This window comes from Periophthalmus magnuspinnatus, chromosome 4 (genome assembly GCF_009829125.3).
Source record: "Periophthalmus magnuspinnatus isolate fPerMag1 chromosome 4, fPerMag1.2.pri, whole genome shotgun sequence".
NCBI lineage: Eukaryota > Metazoa > Chordata > Actinopteri > Gobiiformes > Gobiidae > Periophthalmus > Periophthalmus magnuspinnatus.
Genome location: NC_047129.1, coordinates 10,977,654 through 11,003,153, shown reverse-complemented (window position 1 = coordinate 11,003,153; position 25,500 = coordinate 10,977,654). Strand labels below are relative to the sequence as shown.

The 25,500-nt window shown below is 39.5% G+C and overlaps 1 protein-coding gene across 2 annotated transcripts; it reads right to left on the bottom strand.

Annotated features, from left to right (window-relative positions):
- Nucleotides 1–1,403: 1,403 nt before the first annotated feature.
- On the bottom strand, nucleotides 1,404–23,512 carry shdb (Src homology 2 domain containing transforming protein D, b). Of its 2 annotated transcripts, none has more exons than XM_033964954.2 (7): nucleotides 23,137–23,512; nucleotides 22,202–22,572; nucleotides 19,791–19,941; nucleotides 17,098–17,319; nucleotides 7,406–7,565; nucleotides 4,477–4,596; nucleotides 1,404–2,595 (listed from the first exon to the last, which is right to left on the bottom strand). In XM_033964954.2, the coding sequence occupies exons 2-7, from the start codon at nucleotides 22,529–22,531 to the stop codon at nucleotides 2,409–2,411; spliced, it is 1,170 nt and encodes a 389-aa protein (XP_033820845.1). In that variant the 5' UTR covers nucleotides 22,532–22,572; nucleotides 23,137–23,512; the 3' UTR covers nucleotides 1,404–2,408. The 2 variants fall into 2 exon arrangements, with proteins under 2 accessions (XP_033820845.1, XP_055077405.1); XM_055221430.1 differs by having other exon boundaries at nucleotides 1,691–2,595; nucleotides 22,202–22,569.
- Between the last annotated feature and the right edge of the window lie 1,988 nt (nucleotides 23,513–25,500).

The following is a 25,500-nucleotide window of genomic DNA, read 5'->3' as shown; positions in this document are numbered from 1 at the left end:
GTGACGCTGTATGCATAAATCTATTCTGAGATGACAGCTGCACATGTCTGTATACTTGTAGAACATTTTAAAGGAAAACAAGGACATGAACCTCAAAGAACGGACTATATCTTATAATAGAGAGTCAAACACAAAGATTTCAGTGCTGTGGAATTTATCAAATTTCAATTGAGATCCAGATTATGTCACGTCTAATTGTTAATGATATTCTTGGGTCTTTTTACTTGAGAGGCCAATCCTCTGTCAGGACGGCATTTGGAGCTGAGCCCAGACTATGGAGGAACAAATTGATATTTTATTTGTTGTTGTTTTTTATGACAATTATTACATGTCTGTATTGTTTATGTTCAGGAAATTAACAGCAAAAGCCATTTTTACTGTTTTTAGTAAGACAAAATAAAATAAAAAATGTAATCAGTCAATATGACAAAAAAAATAGAGTGACTTACATAATGACTATATATAATGACTGATAGTGACTTTTTTGACATACCCGCCAACCTTCCTCCTGTTCAAAAAGGGGATAGTGTACTGAAGAAATGTACAACCACAAAACCCTGATAAGCAAAATGCCATAACTGAAAATAAGTCCATTACCCTCCGAGCTATCCAAACAGACTACACGAAACACCAGCAAAAATCATACATCGTGATAAAAACGATTCTTCTACCAAAGAAAAGAATTCCTTTAGAAATAAAAGTATTGCACAGCAGGAAACTGGTAACTACAACTAAACCAGACACTTCCCACTGCGCGACGTGCGGATTATATTTGTTTGATTTTTACATGCAGCACTTCCACTGTCATTATTATTCACAGAACTCCCCGGGGAAGCATGTTTGAGAGATAGGACTAAACTACCTCTTCTTTCTGGCACATCACCGTGCACACACTTGTTTGGTATAGGATCTTATTGAGAACATTCACCCACACACCCCACACCCGTCGCCTTTTCATATTCCCACTTTTCCAAACCTTTTTCCCGAATAAAGAGTGATCCCGGCTGTCTCCTCTCTGTCAGCCGGGTAATCAGGCTCAGCTATTTCATTTGGCACCGTAATGAAAGCAATCCCAGTGCTTTTCACTGTAGCACAGCCCAAATAATGAGGCTCCCCGCCCCACCCCTTCCCCTCTCAGTTCCTCACACCTCTCCCCCCTCCCTTCCCTGCCTGGGCTGCCGTTATTGGAAGATGGGGATGTGCGAGTGTTTGCATATGTGAGACGCTCAATTTTGCCAAATCCTTTGTGTAAATTTTTCTCCTTTTTTGTCTGAAGAAAGATTGGTCATATAAAATTTAATTATTCACGATGATATGATTTTTAGGCAGATTTTCATTTTAATCTAATCAAAAGGCCAAATGAAAGGCATTGACAAGTGAAAAATCATAACCTGTTCTTTTTTTTGGTGTCAACAATAATTTATCAAGCAACATACATGACATAAAAACAAATAACACTTTTCTTTTAAGAAATACTGCAAAACATTGCAAGCGTTCCAACAGGCACTGGAACTCACTCCAGATGGTAAGCATGTACCTTCAGTACAACTGCCCACTCCCTCTATTCACATGATCAGCTGGCTAAATACAAACTGGAAAATGGCCAGTAATTAAAGTAATAAAGTCTCATCTCTCTACAGAAAAGTAAAAAAAAAAAAAAAAAAGAAATTTACATTTGTAGATGGCAGTGGCAAAATCAATAATTACAATGGAAACTAAAACAGTCAACACTGATATTTGTAAAACAAAATACCCAAAGGAAGGCAGAAATTACACTGATACATGGATTGAATATTACCAAGAAAAGCACAGCAACTGTAGTAGAGCCATTACCTCTGCAGGCTGCATGTTGAATGTTGTTGGGTTCAAAATGCAAGCATTTGATGATTATTCTGACAGAATAATCTTTTATCTGCCAATAGCCATTTTTAGATGAGGAAATACTAATCAAGCATAACATTACGAAAACTGACAAGTTCTGTGAGAAAAAAAGGCATTCAACAAGTGTGTTCACGTTTAACACTGGCTCTGATAAGAAGATGTCAAACACAGTGTATTTCAGTTTGTTGCATATGAACTGACTTGGGCTATCATCACATAACAATACGTCTGTCACTAATGGTTAGAGAAATTGTGATAATGATCATACAGTGCTCAGAGAGTCATAGTCCACAGTTTTATTTATGAGAAAGGACTGATTCAAATGGGAATTCCAGGTGCTTGAAATACTGAAAAAATCTCTAAAAAAGGTCCACGGTTCAGGTATTGCATTTCACATGAATTGATTTGCCATGTTGGTGTTAGAAGCTTGGCAAAAGTCCTCAAAGGTAGACCACCAGTCTGTCATAAAGGGGGCAGTGGCACCTATCCAGCTGTTTGCATGTCCCATGTTGGAGCACCTACAAGAGTCAGAGAGTCTGCACCAGCACCGGGAACAACAAGGACAAGTGCTCAGCTCCACGGATCGGGAGTTTGTGTGTGGTGTAAAAATGGATGACCTCTGGGATGGTGTCGAATGGGGGGCTGTTCTGTCCCAACACGTACTTTCCATCTTTGCACCGGGTGAACTTCATGTGCATAAAGCCCTGGCAGCTCCTATGAAATAGACGAAAAATAAAATGTCATAAAATACAGGGCAAGTAAAATAGAGATGCACTGATCTGGTGCCGATACTGAAAAATTAGCTGGATTAGATAATGACTTCCAAATAATAGTTCGACCGGTATCCTGGTTGGACATATAAATTTATATAATAAGACTATTTCTTGGTTGTAGTTGACCCAGAAAGTCTCATAATGATTGAACTTTTATTTATACAAAGCTGTTCTGTAGTTACTTGACAGATAAATAACAGCTACATAACACAATTGGATCAGTTTTGTTTCAGTCTCTGCACTGGTATCAGTTGATATCGGGTATCGGCAGATACTTAAAGCTACTGAGAGCTAGATCGGTGCATCCCTATTGTAAAACTTCCCGTGACTATCTTTCAAAATGTCTCTGTGGAAATAAGTCTTGATTGACAAGAGCTCTCTTCTTCTGCACTCATCCCCACATTTCCATATAAGATTTAACATGTCACAAATTAGGGTGCAATAGACACGATGATGGATGAATTCATGTTACAATATTGCAGAAAGGGAAGACAAGAGAAAGGGTGATGCGCTGAGCTGTGAAAATAGTCTAGCAATGAAAGACATATAGGATAGTCACAGTGGGCAGATGGACTTTCCTATTAAGAGGCAGCCAACCAGTCAAGGTCTAAATATACAACCAAGGGGAAGAACAAGGGGTAGGCTGGTCAGCACTCTCAATGCTATTGTAAACAAAACAAAACTTTAAAGGGAACTAAAACCAAACTCTGTCAGAGAGAGAAGGAGGCGACAGAGATCCAAACAGGAGGCAGCGTGTGATCGTCCCACCAGACTCCGGGGTTGACAGCGCTCTTTGATCCAGTGCTGTTTGTTTGGGAACTGCACATCTCCGGATACATTACAAACTCCAGCAGGGCTTTGTCTTGTCATAAATATTCATTCTGATTTAATTTTGGATCACATTCCCCATGCAGTGCTGATTCACAATGTAATAACATGCTCTCATGATCCAATAGGCAACTGAACGTGCATGCTGAAAGGGCAAAAGAGTGAAAAGTACTACATAATAGGAGCTAATGCATCATCTCAAAACATTTCTAGTGGGCATGATACTCAGATGACTACATGGAGGTAAAAAGTTCAAGCTGTATTCAGGGTGTAACAGTTGAGAACATTGACATCTCAGTGAAGGACAATTTGCCACATGAAAATGATATGTTGATACAATGCGTCCTCCAGCATTCACTGTTTAAAGTGGAACTGGTGCGAACAGAGACCTTGTCGATTGGGCATGACGTGCTACATGTCAGACTCACTGTGCCCATGTAAATGAGTAATGCATGAGCTTGTTTATATGTCAGCACAACACACTGGTAACCCCTTATTCCCCCCTCTCTCCCTCATCCCCTGCTTGTGTGGCCCACAGAAGGTAATTCATATTCATTAGTGATTATGGAAAGGATGATGTGCGCGCTGAAGTGTGCTCTACCTGCCTGATTACCACTTAGAAAGCCCGTGGGGAGCCATGACGGAAGAGCCAAAGAGAAGGGGCCAAGGGTGGAGAGAGAAATGATGGAAAGAGTGGTGTGGGGCCTGGACAATGGATCGGAGGAGTAATTATGTTGGAGAGATTTGACCAGATAAGCAGTAATGTGCCCTGCAAATGAGTATAGGGAGATGAATCAGGGTGGCAGTGATCTAAAGCGAGTGAGATGGCGATGGCAGATGGAGGAGAGTGTGTTATGAGACTAGGAGCTCAGGTGGCTTCACGTACTTCAGAAATGAAAAGTGTTGCAATTAAAACGTGAAGCTAAATCAGTATAGTTTGACTAAAATATAGTGTTGAATATAGCAGGATAATTATATTTTGTGTGTGTCTCACCGTAAGGAAAGGGAGTAGTCAGTGTGGTTGGTTTGGCTAGTTCTCACCAGGTAGCTACATTCCTTACACAGTGTTAGCAGTGCCTCTGCGTCTGACCGAGACAATGAACCATGGTACCATCTGAAAAACAACACAACATTTTCAGAATATTTTAATTATTTTATGGGATAAACAATGCAGTACTACCATAGACCCCATAAAGAAATGAACTAAGAGAATGTGACGTCACCCGCAGCGTTCAGCTCCAGTTAAATGAGGCTCGTCCAGGCTAGCAGTTATGGAGCGAATTTGGAGCCAAGTTACATATTTGGAACCAAGGAGCCAATCCAGAACAAGGCTGTTGATGGTAACGTTTAGCAGGAAGCAGGGGCTGAGCAACACTGTCAATCAATCTTGTTGTTAACCCTTTGTCTGTTATTTATGTTCATATCTTCATTTACGGACACAATAGTGAATAAAAATACCAGAATCACATAGAGCGGGTTAATACCAACATTTTCAGACCAAAATAACGAGACTGACAGCAGCAGTTACAGAGAGAGAGGCATTGTTTTTTCAATAAAAAGTGAATTGGAGCACACCCATGCTCACTTCAAATTTGGTACTCAGCGGCTAGCAGGTTCGCTATGTCCATTTATAAATACAGTCTATGAGTCCCACAGAGAAGACAGCCCAGGCATGAAGAGGAGTGATAGGACTCCCCAAGGACAGGCCAGTGTCAGCATAAATGACAACTGATAAGGCATTGATTAAAAAAGCAATGCAACAAAAGAATGAGCAGGCAGAGAGCGCATTCAAAAGAACAGATGATTCAGCTCAAAGATAATATAAAGAGCCTGTTCAACAATTAATAGATTAAGTCAAGACTCCAGAGTAGAAAGTAGGAAAGGCTGGTACAACCTCCAACAACCTCCACAATAACTACAACCGAAATTCAACTAATCTTCAAATCTCCTTCTACTACTGTCATGCCTCTCTCTCAGTCACTGTTGTTCCTCTGCTTCCACCTCATCACCACCACAGCAATGGGAGCACCATTCATATATTTCACACTAAGGCTTTATACATTGCCATAGAAACCAATCCGTAATTTGAAGGGTTCTAATGATTTTGAAGTGCGATATATTGCTGAAGTATATATAGACGATAAACGATAATATTGAGAATAACCCAGGAAAAGAACCACAAAAACTATTCCAAATGTACAATATTGTCAAAAAATCATGAGCTGCAATAAATAAATAGCAGCATAAAACACTTTAGTACTTTAGTGAGTCATAGTTAAGTTATTTATACAAACTTTTACGGCTTAAATTGAAAATGATAAAAAAATTCCAAGAGATTCCCAAAGAAACATTTTTCCAGCTTTCATATATTAGAGGATATATAAGTTGATATAGTAATTATCATGGCGGGCTTAATGAACAAATTCCAAAGAATGCAATAAGTAACATAATTTTCCCTGCAAACAGCAAAATATCATATTAAAAAAAAAGTAGTTATCCCTGCAGTTTAGACCTCTACTTAAATGCAATTAGTTTAGCAATTCATATTTCTATCTTCTGTCAAATGTTAATGCTCCTCCTGATTATGTTTTAACTGTGAAATTTGAACTGAATACTGCTATTACATCATAAAGCACAAATCTAATCGCAATTGCACTACTTATCAGAAAATCTCAATGAGGTATTCTGCCAAAACTGCTCATCTCCATCTCGCAGTCTCCTTCACCACATTTGTTGCTTAAAGTGCATTCAATTAATACCACTGGAAGCTTTTGGTTGACAGTGATCCTGCTTTTAAATTGAAGCTGAAAAAGACGACAAAGCCATTGACAGCACTTCAGTGATCATCAGGGGCTAATGGAGCGGAATAATCCACAATGTTCCTCAAGTGGATATGCATAATTGTTCTGGTACCATGTCTACGTGGGGTTGTCACAGGCTTAGGCTTAATTAGCAAAACAAAACAGCAGTTGACAAAAAATTTATACAAATGATGTCTGAAATGACAAGATTAAAGTACTTGTCAGTCTATTATACTATTGCAGCTTAATTAGGTTTGACTTTAACCTGGTCGGACAGCTTGTTTCCGGACCACTTCTTTAGTAGCATTATGTATATACCACTCTGCTTATCTTTAAATATGAATTATACATTTATTGCAGCAAATTATAAATTAGTAAACAATCTGCAGAGAGGCAGTTGAGATCCGTGGAGATTAAAAAGGCTAATTGCATTCATAGCCATATATAACTGCATAGCCCAAGGTTGTTTGGTTCAGGATGCTCGAAATAACAACCCAGACAAGGCCTGCCTTAATCTAATACTCTGTGACATATAATCATATTCCCATTCATGCAGACTGAAATCCTTTTAGAACATATTCAATCTTCTATCGACATTACTGAAAAGTATTCTGTGGCCGAGGCAGTTTTTTATTTGGTTTGTAATATTGCTGATAAATAGAACATAACAATATAGCCACTACCTGATTACCACATGTAAATCAAATCTGAAAGCACGTGCTCTATAGAGGGAGAAAAAAACACATTTAAAAAACACCTTCCCTAAAACATAAAGGTCAAAGTTGTCTTGAATGTTCCACAGTGTGACTTTAAACAGTTACTCAGCCGTACAGGTATTGTTATCGCTCAAAAACACCTTCATTCATCAATTGTGAGTGTTCAGCCCTTCATAGATCTGACCTGTAACATGCTCTGGTAGTGTCACCTGTTGAATTGAATTGAAACTGAAAGCCCTACTGTGGAAAACTCCAGACAATAAATAACATCTCCATGGAGACAAGTAGGTGGCAGACTCTACACCAGAAATGTTACACAGCACATAACAAACACATCAAATAGCACATATTACACAAAATAAACAGGATAATAATATAGGCTTGTGAACATAAACACATTACATACACTTGCTTCTCCAGGGGTAAAGTAGGGTCCACTCTCTCTCCGACCATTGTGAGTCCTTCTTGGGGCATCCGGAACTTCATGGGGCTGGACCTGGGCCCTGGTGGACGTAGGCGCTCTGTGGGTGATGAGGAGCGGTCCCATTCGGCCCCCTCAAACTGCACTGTGGGTGAGACAGAAAATATGACTCATTCTATGTACAGAGATCACACCAGATTAAACACCAACCCAGGCGTCTGCAAACTTGTCACATCCGGCTGGTGGAAAACAATCACCGCAATTGTGTTATAATATTTCCCTGGGGGCACATTTAGACAGATATTTATTTATATTCTTCCCGGAGCATTGGAGCTGATTTGTTTTTCATTATATTCCACCCACAATAATGTGCTGGAGTTTTTTATATACAGTATAGACTATAGTTTTATCTACTTTTTATCCATGCAGTGTTTTTAGACAAGTTCAATTTACACAGGTTTTGATTACAAAGTGCATTATTAAAGGGACTGTACCTGTTTTGCATCATGAGTGAAGAACTCGTTGTGTCATTTTCAGACACCATACTTTTACTTCAGTGAATAATAATTTTACTTCAGTGAATAATAATACTAAGTAAAAGTTTTGATTATTCTGTTCAAAGCTTTATGTTGACACTATTAAATGATTTCAACATTTCGCTTCTTCTTACACCACATTTTTAATACACTTTACCTCCAAACTACTATGAAGTACCCAAGTATTAGTTTTTCCAAATAATAATAATAATAATCATTATTTGGGTTCTTACTTTACCCTTAAACTTCAGTAATGTTATATTTTAAAGTAACATTATTTTACTTGAGTACAAATGTTAGCTAGTCTAGCCACCTCTCGATCAATGTTTTACAATACTGTGTGGCATTAAAGGTGTTTTTAAACTATAACAAATAAAAGTCAGGTACAACTTCAAGCTCTTTAAGCCCTCAAAACACAGCACTCCAATTAAATTAGAAATAGTATAGACAGGTGTAGCAGATGCAGCTCACAGAGAGTAAAGGTGGACACAGAACAGATGCAGCGGGACAATGAGGTTAGAGTGACTCCATGTTTTTGGCTCAGAAGGGGGAGACAATAGTGTGGATGGGTCAAAGGTCAGCTCACTCCTCAATGGAGCAGATCTGGCAGTAGCAACAGCAGATGGGTTTAAAATTCCGTTTAAAAGTTAAGAAGATTGATGTGAAAAGGAGTAGGAGTTTTTTTTTTTACAATTTCACTATTATTACAGTGCAGTAGTAGTAGTAGCTCAAACTGCTCCTGACAGGTTGCCCCAGTGGTACTGAAGGATGGATCAAATGCATGACAAATTTCGCTATGGTGACAATAAATTGTACCTTAGTTACCGTCTAGTTTGTATTCTGAGTTCTGAGTGTGTGAACCCATATAGGACAAGTTCTTCCCATAAACAAATACTAGGATTAGGGCTGGGGGTCAATGCATCATAGTCATTAAAATAACTTTGAGTCACAGCTAAAGTCAAAATTATCTTAAAAATTACCTTAAAAGAAGTAGTAACAAACTGGCAAGTTGTTGTCTAACTATCTCATTTGCAGCCTGGAGGTATGAGTTAAAAGATGCTTTGGAGTATTGTGTGTGACAGAGAAAGTTCAGAGTGTGGGGGCAGAGTAATGCTTCATATATTGAGCTCATGAGAGGGGAAGGTGCACTCATAGACAAACCTAAAATAGCTCATTATCTAGCCTAGCAGGCAGTCATCTAGTGGAACAGTCATTAGGAAGCCCTCAACACAAACGGACACACATTATGCAATTTGCCCGGCCCGCTCCTCTCTTCCAGCCCCGTGTGTGCCCCTAAAAGGGATTACAGAACAAATAAAGGAAAGGAGGATGACGTCTTAATGAGGCGACAAATCCACAGGACCCCCAGGCCTGTGACTTCAAAGGCAGTTTGAATGGACGTTTTGGTGAGAGACCCGACCTGTACATACATGGCTCTCTCCTTCCCTGGTTAATTATTTAGCAGGCAGACACACTTCGCCACTTTCTCTGGCTCCCCGTGAATTATTGATGAATGGTGCGGTACAATGGCCCCATCTGGAACACCCCGCACCTCCACCAAAGCCAGGATTAAAGCCTGTCCTGGCACGGCTCCATACAGGGGCACAGGACTGTCCACGTGTCCACACTTGAACACCTGACCCTCTCAAAAGACCCCGCTGACACACTCTGCTGGACAGTCTTTACATTCTGTCACAACTATGACTCTTCAGCTAATGACAAAGACAACACGCAATCCTGACTTCTAAATAAGTATGACAGATGAAATAATAGGCAAAGAATACAGAGTGGGACACAGAGACTAGACTTTTAATTTGAATCATGACAAGAATAAGCTCAAGCATGCATATCAATAGTCTGTAGCAGCAGCACAAGAGGAGCAGTGAGCAGTAAATATTGATCACTAGATTCTAAAATAAGATCTTTCCTGAATAGTGTTAATCTATATTAGGACTAATACAAGACCACATGATAATATTTAGGAAACCACTATTTTGAGTTGAAAATTTGTCTAAAAACGAGTATTTTATTATCATTTTGGTATCAAAATCGTATTTGTCAATCAAGGCTGAAATGTCAGTAGTGTGACAAGACCAGCATGCAGCAGTATGAGTACAAGACAATTTGATATAAGTAAAGATTAATATATTTTTTTCATCTTAAGCACCTCAAAAATCTGCATCTCAGTACCATATGTAAAACAGGTGAATGCTTTTCAGTCATTAGCCATTAATAATGCAGCCTCAGCTACTTGCAACCATTACTATAAATTATCCCAGCAGGAGGACAGGCAACACTGTGCTCCTTTATGTACACACCTCTGCAGAGTGACAGATAGGAGGTTTTCGGTGCACACCAGCTGTTTTCTGTGTCCATGAATAAAAAGGCACACAAAGACAATGGAACAGCTTCATTAAGTCCATTAAAGAAGACATCTGTTTTTCTCAGAGCTCTGGCATCTCACAAAAACCTTATGCCACAACTACACAGCTCCCATAAGAATCTCTACAGGCAAACTCTCTACATTTGTTCGAGTGTAATCTGTATTTCATTGTTTTATTTGACCATAACTGTTTTTGAGCCTGTGAATGAGTTTAAAATATTCTGTATTATCTCCATGACAAGGATTATTTTAATTGATAGAAAACCCATGAAGTGTTTGCCGGTATAGTTTGTGGCCATAGATGTCAACTGTTGCATGTGATCCTACAATATTCTCCATTTTTATTAGTTCATGCAATCAATACAAAACTGTTAATTTTAGGGCTGGGAGATTTGAGGAAAAATATTTTTTATTATTTTATTTATTTATCAATCCAAATTTCTGAGGTGAAGGTACACTTTATTATGCCCATAGGGAAATTTGTCCTCTGCACAGTGCCATATGAACCATCCCGCACTCTGAGGACTTCAGGGGCCGGCCTCCTGTTAGTGCCCAGAGTCAGGACTAAACATGGGGAATCAACGTTTCAGTTTTATGCAGCTAAAACCTAGAACCTTCCTGAAGATATGAGACAGGCCTCGACTTTGACAATGTTTAAATCCATGCTCAAAACGGTTCTATTTAGCTGTACGTATGAACTGAAAGGGTTTTATTCTCCACTTTTCTGTTTTAATGTTAATCTTATGATTATTATTTATGATTAATCGTACATGTTTTGATTTGTTGTAATGTGATTTTAATGTCTTTCTTATTCTGTAAAACACTTTGAATTACTTTGTGTACGAATTGTCCTATACAATTAAACTTGCCTTGCCTTGCCTTTGACCTATCCTTCAATGCCACTGGGATCCTTCATTGGGAGTACAGGGACCCATCTTTGTGATCCTGTTACTAGGCTTGGTCAAGACTACCATAGCTGCATGTTTTGCATTGATGGAGGAAACCAAAGTGCCCAGAGGAAACCCACCCTGACACAAGGAGAACAGAGAGAACAACTCAGCACAGAAAGGCACAAAATTTAACCCAGAACCCAATTCAATGCTCTGTTTCACCTTGAGATGTCATGAAGCAATAGTTTTAAAGTTAACAGCTCCTTTTACCTTTAGTTCAGTAGAGATGGGCAAATCCAGGACTGAAATTATCCAAACGTTTCTAGTGATGGTGCATGCCGTTTAAAAACAAAGTGGAGGATTTCCTGTATTACCACATGACATCACAAGGTGGAATTGTGTGTTTGTTTTTGATGAGGAAACAACATTATAACATAGATCAAAAAATAGCATAAAATGAGCCCTAAGCCCTTTAATTAAATATGTTATGAATGCCTTTCAGTATCAATTCCTTGCACCAATACAGATTTTAAATCATTGCCACATAAAAATAGTCAAATTTCTGAACTCCAAATCCCATGGCTTTACTAACAGAGGATTGGCTCCAGACCTCTTTATTTAAAAGACCCAAGCATATCAATGGTGATTTGAAATGTGGTGAAAATGTGATTATACACACATTTGTAAAATGCTGTTACTACATCTTCCAGTGTGTTTCTGTAAAAATGCACCAAAAAAATCATACAAAAGTAAATCATAAACTATATTAATACACACTGGTCTTTCGGGATTTGGCATTGGATTATGCTCTAACATTCATTTTGCACAGTGAAAATGATTATGTATTTGCATTTAAATTTAAATTTAATATTCTTATTTCACCTATTGCCCTATAAGAGGGGCATTACATCTTTCAATCCTTTCCCAGTCCACCTCTGCAGCCCTGCTCCATCAGCTAAGTCCATGTGTCTCATATTGCAGTACAAGGGGGAATCATGAAGGACATGGCTTTTCATTACTGTCAGAGAGGGTTCACGCAGAAGGGACAGAAAAAGCAGTGAACGTCAAGGGAAGAAAGAAGAGAAAATGTAACAAAGAGAAAAAGAGGGCAAGAGAAAGAGAGCGAGTGACAGGGGTCTTTCCTCTGTGCCTGCAAATTGATGAAGAAGCCGCCCTGCCCACATGGCCCAAGGGTGTGCTTATAGCTGCACAAAGCAAAAACAAAATGGAAATCACATTTTATTTCCTGTTTTTTTCTGCCCACATATTTACACATACACCACTCCATCGCCTTGTACTGTTCTGACACACACACCATCTGCCAAGGTGTCTCTTTGCAAGCATCGTTAAAAACTGCCTTTGCTTTGGAATCCATTAGCACTTAAAGCACACTTCAGCATCCTGCTTACACTTCCATTAACACAAAAGAATAAATCAATGCTCGCTAATGACAAACATCGCCTTTTAACTTTCAATCACCTCTAATCTTACATTCTCACTAACACTGTAAAAACACATACTGTAATGGCACTCTTTGTTCACTTGCATCTTATGTGGCCAGCAAATTTCAGTGATGAATTGACAATTAAGAAGAAACAATGAGCTGATTGCTTAACCAACCCTCCTCCCTGTAAGATAATCGAGGACATTCATTTACCTCTGATTATTCCAATTATGGTTTGCAAGTGGCAAGAGCCCTTCCCACCAACTATGGTCAGAGGTGGGGCACGAATTGACATAGACATTATCACATGGTAATAATAATGGTAAGATACAGCACTGATCCAAAGGCTCAAAATCTCTTTACAATTGTATGTATTATTTATTCACTCCATAGTCAGTGGTGGTAATATACTATTGTAGCCACAGCTGCCCTGGCGTAAACTGAATGAAGAAAGGTTGCCAATCTGTGCAATTGGCAGACTAACCCATAACACAGGAAAGACATGCAGACTGTGTTTGCAAATGTAAACACACCTCATTGTTAACACTTTGTTACCTTGAAGGGTTCACATACAAAAGAAATAGCACATAACTGTACTATAGGACAATAAAAATTGATATAGGCTATCTCAAAAGCAACACCTGGAGAGCTCACTCATCTGTTCATTATGGGTGAGAGTCAGATAGCTAATGACTGGTGTCCCTCATTAGCTCACTAATTGGCGGTGAATGGCTGCAGGGTCACATTCTCAATGCTGGACCCTATATTGACTTCTGCAAATTAATAGCTGCTGTAATTTGGGTTGGAGGGGGGTGACCGGTGACAGCTGTCTAGTGTTATAATTAAAGGCTACCAGGCTGAGAGAAAAGTGTCATGACCATGGCCCTATGGGGACCATTTAGAATGCCCTCTGCTAGAAAAACACAATATAACATATATATATGATGTCTCTTTATCTCTTATGGAATGACTATACATACCAGTGAAAGTCCCAAGCAAAGATTAATGGTAAAGGATACAGAAGGAAGGACAATAAAAATGACAAATAAAGTAATGAATACACTGTTTACTAAATGATGTTGTAAACTTTGTAAGCAAAAAATGATGATGATAAATGATGATACTTGAAGTTGTATAGATTTTGCATTTATTATGCTCATATTGTTAATGTAAATAGTCACATGGTAAATGGTCACATTTTTATATAGTATTGTTCCACCTTCAAGGCACTCAAAACGCTTTACATCAAGGAACCACTCACCCATTCACACACACATTCATACACCAGTGTACACAGACGCGAGGTGTTGCCCCTTGCCAAAGGACACAACAACACCCTTCATCTGTGGGAGTAGCATCGCACCGCCAATCTGTGGGTTAGTGGATCTGACCGCTGAACCAATGATGTTTATGTCCAGAGCAGGATTTCAAACGCCAGCCTTTTGAGTGGACCAACACTCTACCAACTTAGCTACTGTCGTCCATGCATAATGTATTTAATGTGTTCAGCATTATCCTTCATAGAGTCGTGCTCATGAAATCTAAAAAGCCATCCATCAAGAGTATGTTCATGTTAATCAAAAACTAGATCATGTATGCAACAATTGCATTAGCACTAATACATGCCATTTAAATCCATGCAATACATGACTAATGTACATACAATATGCAGCAACTACCATCAAAATCCTCTGTGCTAATTTGTGCTAACAAAAGTGTCCTCCCACCTTTATATTAGGCATCAGAGCTGGGAATAAAGTGTAGTTGTGAATCCACATGTGTGATCTGTTGCGTGTGTGAAGGTGATGATGAGGCAAGGACTTAGGCAGTGCTGGCAGATCATGATGCCCCCCTTTGCCCCCTGTAGCGGGTTATCTGAGTGAGTGTGTCACATCCACAGGGGGGGGAGGGAGGGGGAGGAAGGGGGAGGGAGGGGGAGGGAGGGGTCTGTCACTTCATGTGTGTGTGTATGTGTGTAAGTGAGGCTGTAGTAGTGGTGGTGGATGACTGATTGCATGCTCCCACAATGGCCCTGCCTCCCCACTCCCCTCCCTCAGCCTTACCTATCCGTAGCCAACATCCATTAATTCTGCTCAAGCCCCTCCCCTCTGAACCGCTGGGCCTCTGCTGCCACTAAACCTACAATATAACCTTGAACGGCCCTATCTTTTTCCCTACAGCCAGCTTTCAACACAACACTGCTTTCAATATATTTTCACTCTTCTTTTTGCAACATTCCCATCCTCCCAACAGTTGCCCTTGCAGAAACGTGGGCTGTACCCAGCCAAAGCTGGACTGGCCTGGGAATATGGATTAGATGCGAGAATCGAAATAGTGTTTACAGTTTAACGCTCTGGTCCGCACAGACAGACGGCACGCCAATCTCACAGTGCTGACTCCAAATAAAAAAAAAAACAAAGGGTCAAATAGTGGGAGATGCACAAGTGTTCCCCTTCACAGCAAGGCTTAATGCATGAGAACAAACCAACTGGAGCAGAAAAATATAGCTTTAAAGCAACAGTATGTAACCTGTGCTGAACCTTGGTTGCCAGTGCCTTAACCTGCATATAGAGAACATGTAAAAGCTTTCCTCATTCTCTGTATAGGGACATGTCTCATGTAAAAGCTCAGCTCCTCAAGAATTCACTCACTGAGCTGCAAAGGCTGCACTTGCACTACTTAATAAATAGCTGTAGATGCATTCAGATCAGAGAATGTCTTTTTAGGTTTAAACTAACTGGATTTCAGCATTAAAACTGGCAACCCACATGAGAAGCTCATGTGACACTCTTTCTTTGCTTTCTGATTGGATAATTCTTTTGAGAACCAAACAACAAATTACAATATAAACCACTTGGCCATCGTATCCAATGTTTTTGTACTTAAGAATAAATCAGCATTACAACTGTTATCAGTAAGACCTACATTTCATTTGAACATGTCCACACAGACAGAGACAGGTCATGTTTATGACATTTAAAATCTAAATCTTACACACAGTTCCTTTAAAAAAAAATTTGAAGCACAAAGTAGGTGAGAGATGCTGAGAGATACTAACCTAAACTGCTTTTATGTCATTTCTCAATTCATTTTAAGGTGTTTAAGGTGCCATCTGCTCTCTTGCTTAATGTGATTTGGCTGTGAATGAATGAAAATATGTGCTGACCATGATTCTTATTAGCAGTGGATCAGTCACACATTTGCAGGCCTATAATTAAAGCAGACAGGAGCAAAGCAAGCGAACTGTGGATGAGACAGGCTTGATTTATTAACCATCACCTTGACCTTGGTGACTTGGAGATGCAGCTCAATTAGGTCCTGGCATGGCTTACACTGATCTACTCCTCACATAGCAATCACTTTGGCTCCATCCAACTTCCCCAAAGATATAAAAAGATATAAAAAGTTAAATCTATTTAACCTGGGCAATTTGGCAAAAAAGTATGTTTTCTTGATTTTTCAAAAGCAAAAAAAGAAGGGCTTTCAGTACAATTTCATAATCTTGAACAAAACTTTTAATCTGTGCAATTTAACACAAAAAACAGACCAATTTATGTTTCCAAAGTCTGAACTCTGCTCCAAACCACATGCTTTTACTGATAGAGAGTTTGCTGTAGACATCTCCATTAAAAAAATAAAAAAAAAACACAAAAAAAATCCCAACCATATGATTGTCAATTAGAGATATTGATCAAAAACTTAATTCCTGAGTCCTAAAGTTCTTCTTCAGTGCAGCATATTGATCCTCCTTTGTTGACCATGCTTACCCATGCTTACTGCCCATCCTTCACAAATGGACAAACAGCAGCAAAAGACAACTCTGTCAACACTAATGATCGTCTGGGTGAGGTCTGTGAGAGCGTCCGTCCAGTGTGAGTGAACAAGAAATCAATAGCGACCAAGCAGTGGTTAAATATAGCAAAGGGAGACAGATATATGTCATTTAAGAGCTGAGGCAGTGAAGGTCACAGAAGCTTATGTGTAAAAAATGGGTTTACGAAATCTATTAAAACGAAAGGAGGTAGAGTACATTAAAGGTCAGGATGGCTAGATGATTCAGCCAGTCAGCAGTAAGGATCTGTGTGTGCTCATGGGAGACGTTTGACCTTTGAAAACTGTACCCTTTTAGACTGGGTTTTACCTATTTGACTAATTCTTTTCAGAGTTGGTTTATTCATAATTCATGAGATGTTCAGTTAGCATTGGTTAGTGCCTGTATAGAATACATGCTTCTTCATATGGTTGGGATTTGAACATTGATTTTGGTATAAGGTATAACGTACACGCGCTTTTCCTAACGTTCCCATTGCTATTTATCCATGCTTGGAAAAAATATTATGAAAAATATACTGTAGATGGCACTTGTATGTCATTCTATTTATTACAATTAGCATTTAGGATAACAAAGAGTAATGTTTGTTTACCTGCAAAGGCTTTGGAGATGTGGTCTTTCTTCCATTCCCAGGGCTGGTCGTACTCATCCGCTGGTCTCTCGTCATCTTGGGGCAGTCTGGAGCTCTCCTTGCTCTCCTCATAGTTATCTCCGTACATCAGACCCAGCCGATGGCCCCGCTCGTCTTCGTAAGGCGTATCGTAGAGCTGCACTCCTCCGCGGGACCGCCCTCCTGCAGGACCGCGCTGTAATTCTGCGAATATATTCAAACAAGATCAGGCACAGAAAAGCGGTATTGTAAATCCCTAAACAAAACATTGATGAATTTGTTTTGTAGAAGTAGAACAAAGAGCCCCTGATGTTACTATAATTAGAAAAAAATAAAGAAACAAATGACGTTTTGAGAGCTTGCCAGGGGCTCAGGATCTCATATGGGGGACTTAACAAGGCCTCGAGCGGGATGCTGAGAAGCAACATGGAGGACCCGCTCCCCCCCCCTCCTCATCCATTAGACTCTCAGCAGTAATCTAGTTCTGTTCCTAACGGGATCCATGTATTCATGTTAACATTTTCATTACAATCACAGTAGGTTCCAACTGCACACACTCACACCTATGATGTAGAGATACTTGTGGTGATGAGGTGAACACATCTGTGCAGCTAGACATTCAAATTCATGTTTCGTTACAAGAAATGATTCATACATTGCTCTTAACCACAATACCATCTGTGGCTGGAGTCAACGACGACCATTTACTCTGTGGAGAAGGACTTTACTTTGCACTATTAGGCATAATTTGTATTTTAAAGCCACTATAGACTGGACAAGCTGAAGATTTTCCAGAATTGCAGAATGAGTGCTCATAACATTGAGAATAAAAGGTAATATATATTTTAAGACACTTTTCTTTGTTAAAAGTTGGAGCAATGATTGTAATCACAAATGAAATGCACAGTGCTAGATTCTCGGATCCACTTTTCCCATTGGCCGGAGCAACCTGACAGAGCCCACAACACAAAGAAAAGAATAAAGACTCTCCTCCAAGATCAAGGGTGGCTGCACAGAACAAAACCACAACCTTATTGATATACTAAAGACTCAATAAACCCATGAAACATAACATAATTACCACTCACTAAACATTACATACACCTGTTGGCTTATGGTAGTCATCCTGTTAATAATCATTCTGTTATTGTCAAATCAATGTATTAAAACTTCAATCACATATTTTCAAAGGTTTCTGCAGTAAAGCTGGGGTCTTTAAAGAAGATATAATCCTGTGTTCAAATGGTGGATTGACTATAGTGAAAGGTGGATGAGAGGAACTTTAACCTTCACACAACACGACAAGACCAACCACTGTGATTGGCCAGAGTTGTTATCACCATGGAGACTGAGTGGTGGCCCTGGGGAAAGCCCCTCAGGTTATAAAGAACAGAGTGGAGGGGTAAATGGAGACAGTGGAGGGGTGAGAGGGGGAAGAAGAGAAGGAGCCAGGATACAACACAAAGACGAGGGAGGAGGTATGGAGGAGGAGGGGGGGACTGTCACTGTTTGATGTTAAGTCATTGAGACAGAAGCACGGCGGGGCTCAATACTGCTCTACCTGCACTGGGAGCACACAGCGTCAGCGACAGCCTAGAGATGGAGAAGATGAAGGTAGGAAGATAAAAAACAGGCGAACAGAGGAAATAAAATGAGGAATTCAGGAAACAAGCGGCAGAGGGAAATAAAATAGCAATATTACATGAAGATGACAACCATTGAAGACTGGGAGAAGAGGAAAGAAACAGATACAAATTCATTTATCCAAATTGCACTTGGGTTTGACCAGAGCAGTGACAGCATTTTAACTATTAGATGGCACTCATAAAGCACACAGGTGTCTTCTCAGGACACTGTAAAACACATTATTATTCAAATCTCACATCTGCCCTGCCACTCTCCTGTGTCTTTAATGAGCAAAAGCCAGTGAAGAGTGGCAGACAAAAGGGAACAGGGAGACAGGCTCAATTCAAAGTCAATGAAAGAGCTCTGACAATGGTTCACCAAAACGCTCTGCCATCATCGACATAAACCTAATCGCTCCTATGGCTCCATCCAGCTGTGCAGAAAAAAGATTTCCTAGAAGACTCCTATGGTGAAGATGCAGCGTTGGTGAGAATCCACAAATTACAAAGTCAATAAAACAGAACTGGAAAAAAGCTGAAAGGCAAATTAAAAGATGGCCAGACTCCATGGAGAGTTCCTGAGATGAGGAGAGAAACTGTACAATTACGTTTTACTGAGATACAGTCAGCATTGGGAATAGCAGAAAGACAAACAGAGAATGACAGATGGAACCCAAATAAAAGAGGAAAACAAATGAGACCCCCTCAAAGGACATTTACTGGATAGCCACTTAGTTTTAGTTAGTTTGGCTACATCAAGGATTTAATATCAATTGTTGAGGATGGTAGCTGGCTGTTTTGTTTTAGAACAAAGAGACAAAGAGAATAGACAGGAAGAAATAAAGAACTGAAGAGCCTGATAGATATTGACAGCAAAAGCTGCTGACCGCTAATAAGCTTTGCCAACTGGAATATTCTATTTAGAATGTAATGCACTTACACCAGTATTGTGTTGTATGATTATTGGTTTTCATGTCAGCGTTATTATAAAACGTGTAAGATATGTATGCTGTGAGTGAATATATGGGGCAGAATTCCCACTGCACTGACCTGTGATGACCCTCTGAGCTTCATAAGGCTCCATGTAGCCGTTGTTTTCACACGGCACTAGTCCAAGCTCTGAGTCCACTCTATGGTCCAGGCGAGCATCGAAGGGATCTGAATAATCTGTGTCCCCGGCCAAAGGAGCAGACGGCACCACCTGAAGGACGGGAGTGCATTTACTCATAAAAATGTTTTTATGTTTTTGTTGCTGTGAGGCATACGTCTACCCAGTGTTTTTTTATCCATTTATTTTTAAATATCTGTAACAGTAAAAACATTTTTGATAACGTTTTTTTGTTGTTGTATTTCAGTAGTGTTGCTCATTATCTGCAGTAAAAGTAGTAGTATTAGTATTAGTAGTTGCTGTAGTTTGTATTATTTTATGACTGATAGGGTGATATTCTGTAAATAATACATTAGTAGCTACAGTCATACATTCACGCTGTTACAAAGATTAAGCCATGTATGTGTATATAGAAATAAACAGTAATTTCATAAAATTAGGGGGTGCATTATAGCAGAACAATGGAGCATTACTTAAATCTTTGATAATTTTTTTGAGAAACGCTGAATGGAAAAAGTAACAGACTCTTATGAAAAGACCTGCATCTTTACAAGCAATTACATCTCTATTCAAAGGCACATTGTGCACCTGCAGGTTCATGAAAAGATTTTTCCAATTCTGATCCTATGATAATTTGCGCCTTCACTTGGAGGTACCACAATGTATAATTAGCAGCCATACTATAAAGAGCACCCTGGGAGCTATATTGTATATTGGTTACCATTGGTTACCATGGTTAAACTGAAAGCATCGTAGCATGAAATCACCCTGTCTGAGGCTGAAGGTGAGTTTGTTGGATGAAGCGAGCGAAACACAGAGGGCTTAGGGCTGAAGCAAGAGGAAACTGTGTTTGGCAAACTGACAGCCACATGGGCATGTTGTCAAATGGGCATGCACAAATGTGACGGATGCACTGATCCAGCTTTTTCAGTTCTGGTACCGATTTCCATTCTATAGCTTTAATATCTGCCAATACCAGATATCAACTAATATCAGTGCAGAGACTGAAAACTGAATTTATTTCCTTTGAACAAAAATAAAAGAAGGCAAAATTGATTCAAACGTGTTATAGAGCTGTTATTTATCTCTCAAGTGACAACAGAAGAACTCAAATAAAATACAACATCAAAGATTCTGAGACTTTCTGGGCCGACTACGACCAGTAAATAGTCCTATTACATCGGTTTATATGTTCAACAGGATATTGGCTGAACCAATATTTGGCAGCCAATATCCAATCAAGCATTTTTTTCTGTATCAGTGGTGATATCTAATACCAATATTGGATCGGTGCAGCCCTATAAATTGTGCACACCTACAACCATCTGCCTTTGGCAGAGTTATTTCAATTTTTTTTCTAGCTTTGACAAAGGAAATCACTGTTGGAAAAAAGCAGCCCCAAATTACATCTTAACATGAGCACGTCCTTTGAAAATTGCTTCCTAATCCCAAGTTGCTGCTGTAACAGGTTATCGACGGAGGCAACGCATCCAGATCTGCAATGGTAATTAGTGCAAGGATGTTGTTCCCACAGATCCTGGAGGATTAATGAGGGGAAAAAGTACAGTGGAGAAGAAATAGCTATTGACTTCAAATTCTAACTTAAATGCAAAAGTTGAGAAAGAAGTAAAGGAACTTTGTAAGTTCAGAATGTTCATATTTTACTGTTTTGAAAAGCAAAGCCATTTACTCAGTTCTGCAAATACAATAGGAACATTTATTTATATCCATAATCATATTGAAAAAATAATAAATTTACCAATCCTAGTAATTATAACAAATATCAATCTCTTGATTTAGCCACTGTTTAATATGAGTAATTTAGAAAGATGTTGCTTTCATTTAGGTGAAACTGTACTTAAAATGACGTTGTGTTTATGTGATTTACCATACATTCAGTTGGAGGATGCTGCACTATAACTATAACTGTACTATAACTAAAAGCTCAGCAGTATGAATCATTGCTCTCTGTGACTCTCCCCATACACCATTACTGTATGGTCCCTAACATGTGATCATGCGGGGGTCTCTCAGCTTGCAAACCAAACCCAATTTATTATTTATAGGAAAACATAAACCCAAGAGACTATGACCCTTTCTCATTCACTGTTCTACTTGTGCTATCAATAATACTTCCTCCCATCTGCTGTGACAAATTTATGGGACGCATGGGATCTTGAGTGATTTATGTGAACTCTGTATATTTTTGACATGCATTTCCAGTGCACTTGCTTATGGATCAATTAAACTGTCACTATGCGAGAAAAAGTAGGAGTGGCTTATTAATTCTGTACCACTGTCTGCTATAGTTAATATCTGACTAATAGATGCAACAGCCAAACTGGTCTCTTACAGGTTCTTGTTGCTCCTCCAAAGAGATGGCACTGAGAAGGATCTTGGTGCGGCCCAGCTCTTGAGAGTCCACTTTGATAAGTCTATGCTTTGGTGACTTGCTGTCCCCAATGGTCTTCATTGGAGAGCCATACACAGGGGTGGCAGGTTCTGAAGCCCCGGACTCGCCCCTCGATCTGTTTTCAGAGTCCTCATATGGGTCCTCAAAATCCAGATCCCTCTGTAGGCGGTAAGCTTTGAGGATCTCACTCTCAGTGTAGTCCGGAGTGGGTGGCTGAGGTGGTACCTTCCTGCTTCCAAAGCTCAGATAGTCCTTGAGCCACTTGGCCATCACTGCTGTAGTTTACAACTGCCCAATGTGGTAGAGTGCTGCTGTAGGAGGGACACAAAACAACGTGGTTACAAACTGATCTCATCTCATCACTGCCGAGATTTTGCTTTGCGCAATAGAGCTATCCAAATGAAAATAAACAGTTCGTTATTTAGTGAACCATAATATGTCACGCACACAATTCTCTTGTTGAAACATAAGATAACTTTCTCTTGGTTCTAAGCAGACGCACAATGCGCTTTCAATACCAAACTGCACCAACAGCTGGCTCTAACGCACTCCTTTTGTTTTACAGAGCAATCACGTCTGGCATCTGGACTTTGCCCAAAGGCTGCAATTACAACTCAGACGAGCAATAAAGTACAGCGTTAACATGGAAATAAGGAAGGAAAGACGATGTTTATGGGTAATATGAAAATTACGCACACGTCTACGCCGCAGATGCTTTATCTCTCTATTGAGTATTTTCTCGGTGACTCAAAAGACACTGGAAAAAGGCACGAATAAGATCCATATATTACATGCAAATATTAATTGATTTATCTTATCTGTACTATCCTCCTAGATTGAAAACTGTAGCGCTGTGTTGTGTAGCCTATCCAAACCTGGTTCAGTCCACTCGCCACTTCGAGTGCTTTAATTCTTCTTTCTTCATGACGATGTAGAAATCGGAAGGGTAAAACAAGAAAAATCTCCAGCCCGAGTTACTTTTTTATTCCATAAAGCATAAACAAAGGGCACGGACGCTTCCCAGGCGCAGGGAAAGCGCGCAGTTCCAGGGGACTTGCTCAAGCCGCTGACAGCAAACGTGCGAGTGAATCTGGCGACTCAACAGCTCCGAGACAAACTCAGCCAAGCGATTAAAGGGGAGGTGCTTAGTTCCCAATGGAATATCCGATTCCCTGTTGCAGTCAGCCGACCGTTCATTCATTGAAATATCTCCACATGATAGGCACGCTACAAGCTGGAGCAACAGATACTCAGGGCTTTCAGAAGGAAATACAAGAAGAACTAGACGAAAAACAGAGAAGGAAAAGCCTAGCTCTCACGAATCTGCCTTCATGAAGTGCATTATTTATTCACATGACATCACTGGAGATATCCAGGAAAGCCTGACTTCATTCATGAGTGAAAGAGCTGGAGGGCTGACACTTCTATAAAATATTTTTGTCTTCTCTTAAAAGGTCAGAGACTCTCTTTTCAGTTTTTTAGAGGACGCCATAGCCTTGTTGTGACAAATGACCTGTAACCTATATTAAACCAGTAGTGTTCTCTTCTCACACTTAAGTAAATATATTGTGGTTTAATGATACATTAATGACCACAGTGAGAGCTGCAGCAGAATCTAGCAGTACCACTTTCTACTTGAAATACTTTCGTACTGTTACTTCACCTGGGTATTTCTCAGTAACATCTATGGACACGTGAAACCATAAACATGGAGACTGAAAGTTTTTCATGGCAGTTCTTTCCCCTCAAAGACGTTCCATTGTCCACAAGCCCAGATCTATAAACTATAAAAAAAGTGCCAAAGTGAGGAGGCCCTGAGTTTGTTAAAGGACCGTAAATGCCTTTTCTTTACGACTCTCATGAGCTCACTTTCTCTCAGGACCGAGATGGAGCCTAGATGAGGTCACCGGGCTGGAATCTCCACCCTCCTCCCACTTCCACTATCACCGCCACAACAACCATTAACATTATCCCATCAAGACGTTCACATCTCCCTCCTGCACACTGTTCCATTATTCACTAAACACTTACGCTCTGTGCAGGGAATAGGGCCTCGAGAATCCAATATGAGCAAGGCAATGAAATCCACAGGGCGTCCACTCTGGTCCAGTCCAATCAACACTGGAGTAAATCTGCGCGTCTCATGGTCCTTGAATCAATAGAAAATAATTCAATTAATAAATCATCACATTGCATACATACACTACAATTTGTAAATAACCAAACCCAAAGTTCCAATTTGACAACTGAATTTAACCATTTCATTTAATATTTATTAAGTTCAACAAAAACAACCCAAAGGCCTTCAAAGCCAGAAAGCTAATATATGATATGTTTACTAGTAAGCATTACATTTTTACTCTCAAAGATATACAAGCGTCAAAACGTTGATGAGTTTGCATAAAAATGTAAACTGTAAACTCCTTAGATTCCCTATAAAGGACTATAAACCTGTCTAAACTACATATTTCATACCTGAACTTTATTTGTGGATCTTAATTTAGAAGGAAGCAATCTTCAATGTAGAACTGTAACACTAATATAAATGCAATTAGACATTAATTGCTCCTTTGTGGAAAAGTATATTGTGTCTTGCAGTGCATTACATAGCCTTTGCATATACTGCCCTCACTCGGCTGAATGCATGTACTACAATTTCAAATGGCCTATTTTTATGTATTTATTTATTTATTTTTTTCTTCTGCTGTTTGGAATATCACAAAGAAACTACTGCCACAAGTTAATATATTTAATCTATTCAGTGATGTACATGCTTGTTTGAAATTAATTGAACTCTATCTTGGTGTTGATGCTGCTGCCAAAGGTTGACCTTACAATGACACTTTTGCATAGTAGTATAGTGCACAAAATCAGACTAAAGCCAAGGAAAGAAGCTAAAATAACGATATAAACTTGCACATGTTCGACCCAATCAAATGCGGATGCGGAAGTTTGACTCTACCTGATTGGTTTAGATTTTGGGGGGCGGGTTCAATAGTCCCTCCAGCTGGCAGCACATCCACACACGCAATTCAGCATTTCTGTAAGGTCCCAGGGGTGAAAATAAACCACTTTTTATAACAACTTCCCCTCAAAAGGTAAGGCATTTTTGTATTAAATTGATTCTGAGTTTCTGAAGGAATGAGATTCCTCCATTAATAAGCCTTTTATAACATGTGTCTAATACTGTGATAGCATCAACGCAAATATGGTTCTAGCTGTTTAGCACATACACTGTA

Excerpts from the sequence above, each read along its gene's own strand:
- shdb (XM_033964954.2), bottom strand. The coding sequence starts at position 22,531 with ATGGCCAAGTGGCTCAAGGACTATCTGAGCTTTGGAAGCAGGAAGGTA. Across the intron at positions 7,566-17,097 it reads CATCTCCAAAGCCTTTGCAG|TGCAGTTTGAGGGGGCCGAA; the intron begins GTAAACAAACAT and ends TCTCACCCACAG. Across the intron at positions 2,596-4,476 it reads GACTACTCCCTTTCCTTACG|GAGCTGCCAGGGCTTTATGC; the intron begins GTGAGACACACA and ends TCTATTTCATAG.